The sequence below is a fragment of the Eucyclogobius newberryi genome, unplaced genomic scaffold, assembly GCF_026437365.1.
Source record: "Eucyclogobius newberryi isolate DKJ021-1_F unplaced genomic scaffold, fEucNew1.0.hap1 SCAF_18, whole genome shotgun sequence".
Lineage (NCBI taxonomy): Eukaryota > Metazoa > Chordata > Actinopteri > Gobiiformes > Gobiidae > Eucyclogobius > Eucyclogobius newberryi.
The window spans coordinates 13190065-13198242 of NW_027315812.1; the positions used below are offsets into that span (position 1 = coordinate 13190065).

Below are 8178 nucleotides of genomic sequence, written 5' to 3' on the forward strand. Positions count from 1 at the left end.
TAACTGACATATTGTGTTATCAATAGTGTTTTCTTGCAGCAACACCTACAAAATAGAGGAAACTACATATACCATGATCCTTTGCTCCATTTAGTGCAGACAACATGAAGAAATAACAGTTATTAAGCACTTTTTTAATATATTTTTATTTGGTGTTTATTATTTCTGTCATAATTCAAAGTTTTAAAAGTAAAAAAATATAATAATTCTGTTACACTCATCAAAAATATACCAATAACCATGATGTGATAATACTGGATCTTCTTTATTTATCCTTGTGTTACCTGGTCCCGCTTTACATTTGAACACATTTTAAGTAGAATATAAAATGGATTCCGTTTTAATTCAACAAAATGTGGCAAAAAAGCCATTACCGCGCACAATTACATACTTCGACAAAAAAAATACAAATATTCCGTTAGTATCTAATCTATACACAATCTGCACAATCTATAAAACCAAATCACATACTTAGTCATATGTTATAATGAACATTTATTGCTAATCTGTCACTTTTCTGAGCAGAATCTTCCAGCAAACAGGACGGTGCCGGTGGCGTTGTGTCGGATGAAGAAGAGGAACGGATGATCGGCGTTGAAAGTGGCTCGAGGATGTTTGGAAGATCCCAGCGCCGCGAGCACCATCGTCGCCGCACCCGCCTCCGTTCCCGCCTCATTCACGTCGACAAACGCTCTGTGCACGGCCCTCGACAGCACCAGGCCTTTGGTAGGTGACATTCCTACAGGGATTAGACAAAACGATGACAAAACTGTGTGTAAACCTCAACTTTGGCGCTCAAACTGTAAACGATGACACTCAATTTCAAGAAAACATTGTCCAGATTAAACTTTTGGAAACCTTTCTACCATGAACCACTCCTGGACAAATGCCAGATTACATCAATATAACACTGTCCTTTTTTTGTTTTTGCAATTTAACTTTTTATATACAAATCAGAACAATTATATTGGCTGCCTGCTGGTAATCCTTTATATATTCTACAGGCAAGTGAAGAAATCGGATGCGGAACGAGGGATTATTTGGTCAATTAAAACTGTTAGAAATAAAAAATCATAACCGTGGACATTTTTGAAGCAACATTAAGACATTTTAATTCAGTTTCAAGTCGGAAAAATGGAGTGTGAAGTGGTTTTCTTTTAAATTTTTAATGGCTGTTTGTCACTAATGATTGCTAAATCCTGATGTTTCTTATCACCACTAAAAGTTGACATTTTGACATCCCTAATTGTAACGTTAAGGCGAAAAGTTAACTATTAAATGCCTTTTTTTGTGACTGTATTGAAATAGAAAAAACATTTCCTACCAGAAAAGTCACATTTGAACTGGTCAAATGCGTCGTCCATGCCCACGCTCTTCAGGACCTCACTCAGCTCGTAGTTCTCCTCGATCCTAAACCGAGGGAGTCTCACATCCACCTGGTGTACGGCCATTTTGTCAGGATGAGTCCACTCCACAAAGTTCTCGTAGGTCAGCTGCATCTCCAGCTGAACACACAGGTTTATCCCGTGACAAACATTACAGTGATAGAAAATATATTGTCTGCTAGGGCTGCTCGATGATAATGACTATAACTTTGCTCATAATTGAAATCATGATTATTTTAAACAATGACTTCTATAGTGTCAAAATTAACCTGTAAAGAACCCTTTAAAAAATGCTATTAGTGATGTTTTGTGACACTGTAGATGAGAAAAGTGTATTTGCTTCTGGTTTTGAATGGCAGAACAAGCTCCCATATGTTACATTACAAGTGAAGAGAAAGTATTATTAGAGTTGCTGGTGTAGTCAAAGTAGTGCAGTTTTAGAGATAAAGTAGTATATTGTCTTATAGGGAAACTGCAAAATCATCCGATAAACGTAAAGAGAAAATAAACTTGCAAGAGTAATCGTTCTTAAAAGTGTAAACCTGTGCACACTTCTGATGAACTACACACATTCTAAGTATAGTTTTCATGATTATTACACCAACAAAAAATATGAATACATTCATTTTTGTCAGGCAAAGTGTGAGGAAATACTCTGCCGTACCTTCTGCAGACCTGTAGTACTGTCCTCTATGTCGTTAGGTAAGATAATGAGCATGCTGAGCTCTCTGCGTTTATAAGGCAGCTCCAACACCTGTAACAAGAGCAGACTTTTATCATTACAGCCTCCATGTTGCCACATCATTTTGCGACACTTGCCTGGCAGCTGACGTCAGGAACTTGCCTCAACTTGAATGTTTCTGATTTCTGCATCATCCTCACAGTTTTACTTTCTCGCTGTCAACGAGAGAATTCAAACGGGATTATTGCAGGCTGCATTGGCTCAACACCGTGTTTTAACTTCAAGACAAATTAAGCTTAGTTGACAAGAATATCTGGCTAAAGATCACGTGAGTGTCATTATCCTGATAATTTTTATTAGATGAAAATGTGCAACCCTCTAAACATTTTTAATCATTCTCTTTTTTGCGTTTAGCACTTTTGACAGTTCTAACTTTTATAATGCTCTTTATTAACTGTAAAAGCAATTAGAAAAGTTGTCTAAGCAGCAGCACATATGCTATCTCCTGCTACACTTTCCTGTCTAATGAAGTCCAGGGGTCAAAATATCCTTAGAAAATAAGTAAATGCAGAACTAAATCACAGGAGTTAGACGACGACTGAACTCTAAAACTGGGAGAAAGGCAAGACTAAATATTAAAACTAAGCCTGTCATGATAACAAATTATGAAGAGCAATTTAACAATGACAACAGAGAAATATCACAATAAACAATAATATTGAAACTACTTTTTACCACTGACGCTTTAACTCTAAAGCAGGATATTCTAATTTGTAACTGCACAAATATTGTTAAAAATCATGAGCTGTGATTGATAAACAGCAGAACAAAACACTGAAGTATGTATTTAGTATCTATAAATAGTCATACAAGTACTTTTTCAACCCTCTACAGCTTAAATCTTAAATTCCCTGTTGAGCCCCCATAAATATTGTTGGAGCTGCTATTTAAGTCAATAATTAGTCGGCCTAATTGAAACAAAGCATTACTCAAGTAAAGTAGAAGATGTTTTTCATTATCGTGATCAAAATGTATTGTAACCGTCTAATCAAACTCATATTTCATCTAATTATTGTTAAAGCTTTACCTTATTAAGTCTAAATGTTCCATCTTTTGTCAGCTCTTTGTCGAACTGATTCCCCCAGTCGGCTTTCAAATAGATGGCATTTACCAGCACTAGCTTTGTCGTACTGTCCACTGCGTCTTTGACCAGTAGATGTTTCATTTTACCTGAGAGAAAAACACATTATTATCACAAAATTAAAACATAATCATAGAAAACACAGTCAAGTACCCTGCGTCTGCTCCTCAACCCAAGAGTTCATCTGGATTCGTGCTTCATCTGCTTTTTTCATGAAGTTCACAGTCTCCAGCTCTGCATCGTAGTATTTTCTAGTTCCTTCAAGAAATGTCTGAAAATGTAAGAAAACCTTTATCACTTTTTCAAATACCCGGCACATTTATGAAACCGTTAAATCATAATAGCATTGTTAATACCAAATCACGCCATATGTATCTATTGTAAAAGTGTGTTCAATGTGGAGACCTACGTTTTCAGGAATCTCACCCAATTTCTTTCAGCCTGAATCTGAAATTTACCCCCGCCACCACATTTAATGAAGACGTACTTTTATAAACTTGCACGACTGCTCTCCGTACAGTCTGTTGGCAACACTGAGGACAAAGGACGAATCTGCTTTTTTAAACTCTTTCAGCAGTGCAGCAAAACTGGAGTGGACGTCTTTGCAGTCTTTCGTTTTCAGGCCCTGTAAGAAGAAGTGGAAACATTAATGATCAGGACAGTGAAAAGACTCAACATTTGCCTAAATAAAATGAGATATTCCTTTATTGTCCTCACGTGGGGAAATTTCGTTGTTGCGACGCAGTAGATACAGATAACTTATAGGAAGTTTAAAAAACACTCTTAATAGAAGAACTCTTATAAACAAAAACTCCTATAGACAAAACCTCTCATTTCCTAATAAGGAATGGAGGGGAAAAATAAAGATAAAATAAAAACAGCTAGCATAAGACCAAATAATACTACTAATAATGGTAAAATAAACACTCTATTTACATCAGTTATATGCACATGAATGTGACATTATTGCACGTGAGTATGACAGTAATATGACTGAAATATTACTTGGATTCAATCCTATATTTAATTGGGATTGTTTTAAAGTAGCAAATGGTAAATACAGTAATTCACAAGCTTTTATAGATATTTTGTTATTTTGTAGTCATATTATTTCACAATCAGGAGAACTATGTTACATGTTCCAGTGGAGAGGAACGTCTGTTTCCATTAATGATGAATTAATTAATATTTCATTCGGACAATAGAGGGGAGAGGGAAAAAAAAGTGTGTATATATATATATATATATATAATATATATAAATATAATATATATAAACTTAACAAAGGTAAGTTATATATATATATATATATATATATATATATATATATATATATATATATATATATATATATATATATATATATATATATATATATATAAACTTAACAAAGGTAAGTTTATATATATATATATATATATATATATATATAAACTTAACAAAGGTAAGTTTATATATATATATATATATATATATATATATATATATATATATAAACTTAACAAAGGTAAGTTTATATATATATATATATATATATATAAACTTAACAAAGGTAAGTTTATATATATATATATATATATATATATATATATATAAACTTAACAAAGGTAAGTTTATATATATATATATATATATATATATATATATATAAACTTAACAAAGGTAAGTTTATATATATATATATATATAAACTTAACAAAGGTAAGTTTATATATATATATATATATATATATATATATATAAACTTAACAAAGGTAAGTTTATATATATATATATATATATATATATATATAAACTTAACAAAGGTAAGTTATATATATATATATATATATAAACTTACCTTTGTTAAGTTTATAATAGGTAAGTTATATATATATATATATATATATATATATATATATATATATATAAACTTAACAAAGGTAAGTTATATATATATATATATATATATAAACTTACCTTTGTTAAGTTTATATATATATATATATATATATATAACTTACCTTTGTTAAGTTTATATATATATATATATATATATATATATATATATAAACTTAACAAAGGTAAGTTTATATATATATATATATATATATATAAACTTAACAAAGGTAAGTTTATATATATATATATATATATATATAAACTTAACAAAGGTAAGTTTATATATATATATATATATATATATATAAACTTAACAAAGGTAAGTTTATATATATATATATATATATATATATAACTTACCTTTGTTAAGTTTATATATATATATATATATATATATATATATATATATATATATATATATATATAACTTACCTTTGTTAAGTTTATATATATATATATATATATATATATATATATATATAACTTACCTTTGTTAAGTTTATATATATATATATATATATATAACTTACCTTTGTTAAGTTTATATATATATATATATATATATATATATATATAACTTACCTTTGTTAAGTTTATATATATATATATATATATATATATATATATAACTTACCTTTGTTAAGTTTATATATATATATATATATAAACTTAACAAAGGTAAGTTATATATATATATATATATATAAACTTAACAAAGGTAAGTTATATATATATATATATATATATATATATATATATATAACTTACCTTTGTTAAGTTTATATATATATATATATATAAACTTAACAAAGGTAAGTTTTATATATATATATATATATATATATATATATATATATATATATAAACTTAACAAAGGTAAGTTATATATATATATATATATAAACTTAACAAAGGTAAGTTATTTATATATATATATATATATATATATATATATATATATATATATATATATATATATATATATATATATATATATATATATATATATATATATATATATATATATATATATATATATATATATATATAACAAAGGTAAGTGTCTGCAGTGAATGAACATAGTCTCTCCTTGTGAGTCCGAAAAGAAAGTGGGAGGAAGTGAACTGCTTACTTAGCCCCACCCCTTTTCTAAAATTCAATAACACTAAATTAATTCAAACTCTTCAATTCTGACTTCTTGCTTATATGACTAATACTAGGCTTCACCAAAGTCTTTCATCTGGTTTTATCAACACTCCATCACCCACACATTGTATGAGAACATCCTTTTTCAGTTCCTCAGTCATATTATTCCAAGTTTAACACCACAGACAGAGAAACGGAAGCTTTTCCTTCTGGTGCCAACATAAGCCACTTGATACATGCATAATACGTGTTCATCCTATTCCTTCCCCAGAAAAGTGACATAGTGCCCCTTTAAGCCCTTACCGCTCTCATCTGTTTTGCCGTTCGGCCCTTCGCCCCGAGCAGTACCATCGAGAGCGCTGCAGAGATGCTCAGAGGAGAGAAGAGCACATTGGAGCGTTGGTTTTGTTCTCTTAAGCATCTGAACAGGTCCAGAGTAAAACTGGTGTGGGCTTTGGACAGGTTTTCAGATGCGCTCGACTCGGCTGTGAAGGAATGGAACACAAAACAAACAATGATTTATTCATTTTGAACCGTAACAAAAGCTCTTATTGCCGTTCAGTACAGAAACCTGTATTGGTTTGGATATGCAAGAAAAAGGCCTAAATGGCAATTTCGCAACTAACTATTATTTTGCTAATTGATTATTTTTTTTGATTACTCGATTAGGCCAGTGACTGTGAGATTTATTTCACAAAATCCGACCCAGCTGAAGATAATATGAAGCCGTTTGAGGACATCCTGGTTGAGTATGATGACAGACGAAACAGATTTCTCATCAAAAGTACAACATTTACACATTTCCGTCCTCATTTCCACGTCATTCCTGTTTTGTACCCTCTTTTCTCAGCACATGGAATGATTTGGAGTCTGCCTATTGTTCATATAACGAGTATTTGATTACCACATTCAGTTACAATTAATCAAAGCCTTGTTGATTTGCTCTAGTGATGTTTTATGCATCATTTATCATCAGAAATTGCTATGTTTTTCATACAGTAGTGATGAAGGTTAATAAGCTACATTACAAAAGGCTAGAAAGATATATATATATTTTTTATTCACAAGGTTTAAAAGTCCCTATTTTTGCTGTTTCTATAGAGCTTGGAAAGTTTGGCACTAAACAGCTCCTTTAGGACATTAAAGTATGTGAAAACTGCTCCCAAATGAATAGGATCATGGATATAAATATATATATATATCAATATCAATACTCCCTCAACAACAATTCTCCAATAATCCCCTCAATAATCAAATTAAACCTACTCGTCCAACTTTGAAGTTTGAAGAAACGTCCTTATTGAAATAACCTGAGAGTAAACCCAGGACCTCTGCTCAGACATTTCCATTGTTTTTGCCAAGCTTTTCCACCCCCCCTTTCCTATTTTAGCTTTATAGTTATTTGGCCTAATATCTTCTGCTAATCGACACCATCATTAGTTAACCAAAAAGCATAAAAATCAGTTGTTAAAAGCCATAATAAAAGGATCTTACCAGACTGACTGTGTTCAGAAGAGGCCTGTCCCATTATTGAGAAGTTTGTTCCAGACTCGAGGAGTGAGAGTGTGCTCTGCTCTAGTTGTCTTCACATCCTTTTAAGGTTTCACAAAGCAGGATTTCCCACGATTGCTCAACACTGTTGTTTAGAAAGTTTTCCAGGAAATGAGCCTGTTACATCAGATGAGACAGTCACAGCTCACTCACTACACGAGACTATCATACACGTAGTGATCATAGATTTATAGTTTCTGTACTAGTTTTAGGATCAATTATAGGCCTGTGATTTTGGATGTAACCACTCTACATCTTGCCTATTGTAGCCAAAAGGAATATTTTGATGCATCGTACCGAAGGATTTACTGATATCTAATTAAACCTTATTTATTATAAGCTGATAAGTTTCAGACCCCCAAAAATTGGCGAAATTTGAATTTTCATGCCAA

At 30.8% G+C, this 8178-nt stretch overlaps 1 protein-coding gene across 1 annotated transcript; it reads right to left on the reverse strand.

Moving 5' to 3' along the window:
* Window positions 1–433: 433 nt before the first annotated feature.
* LOC140364447 (leukocyte elastase inhibitor-like) lies at window positions 434–7793 on the reverse strand. Its single transcript, XM_072450582.1, has 9 exons — window positions 7730–7793; window positions 6539–6720; window positions 3696–3833; window positions 3362–3479; window positions 3155–3297; window positions 2205–2282; window positions 2050–2139; window positions 1325–1505; window positions 434–739 (listed from the first exon to the last, which is right to left on the reverse strand). The coding sequence occupies exons 1-9, from the start codon at window positions 7761–7763 to the stop codon at window positions 510–512; spliced, it is 1194 nt and encodes a 397-aa protein (XP_072306683.1). The 5' UTR covers window positions 7764–7793; the 3' UTR covers window positions 434–509.
* Window positions 7794–8178: the final 385 nt, after the last annotated feature.

What these genes read in the sequence shown, in the direction of transcription:
- LOC140364447 (XM_072450582.1), bottom strand. Translation starts at nt 7,763, where the DNA reads ATGGGACAGGCCTCTTCTGAACACAGTCAGTCTG. An exon ending in AGTCGTGCAAGTTTATAAAA is followed by an intron (nt 3,480 to 3,695) that starts GTACGTCTTCAT and finishes TTACATTTTCAG; the next exon opens with ACATTTCTTGAAGGAACTAG. An exon ending in GTACTACAGGTCTGCAGAAG is followed by an intron (nt 1,506 to 2,049) that starts GTACGGCAGAGT and finishes CTGTGTGTTCAG; the next exon opens with CTGGAGATGCAGCTGACCTA.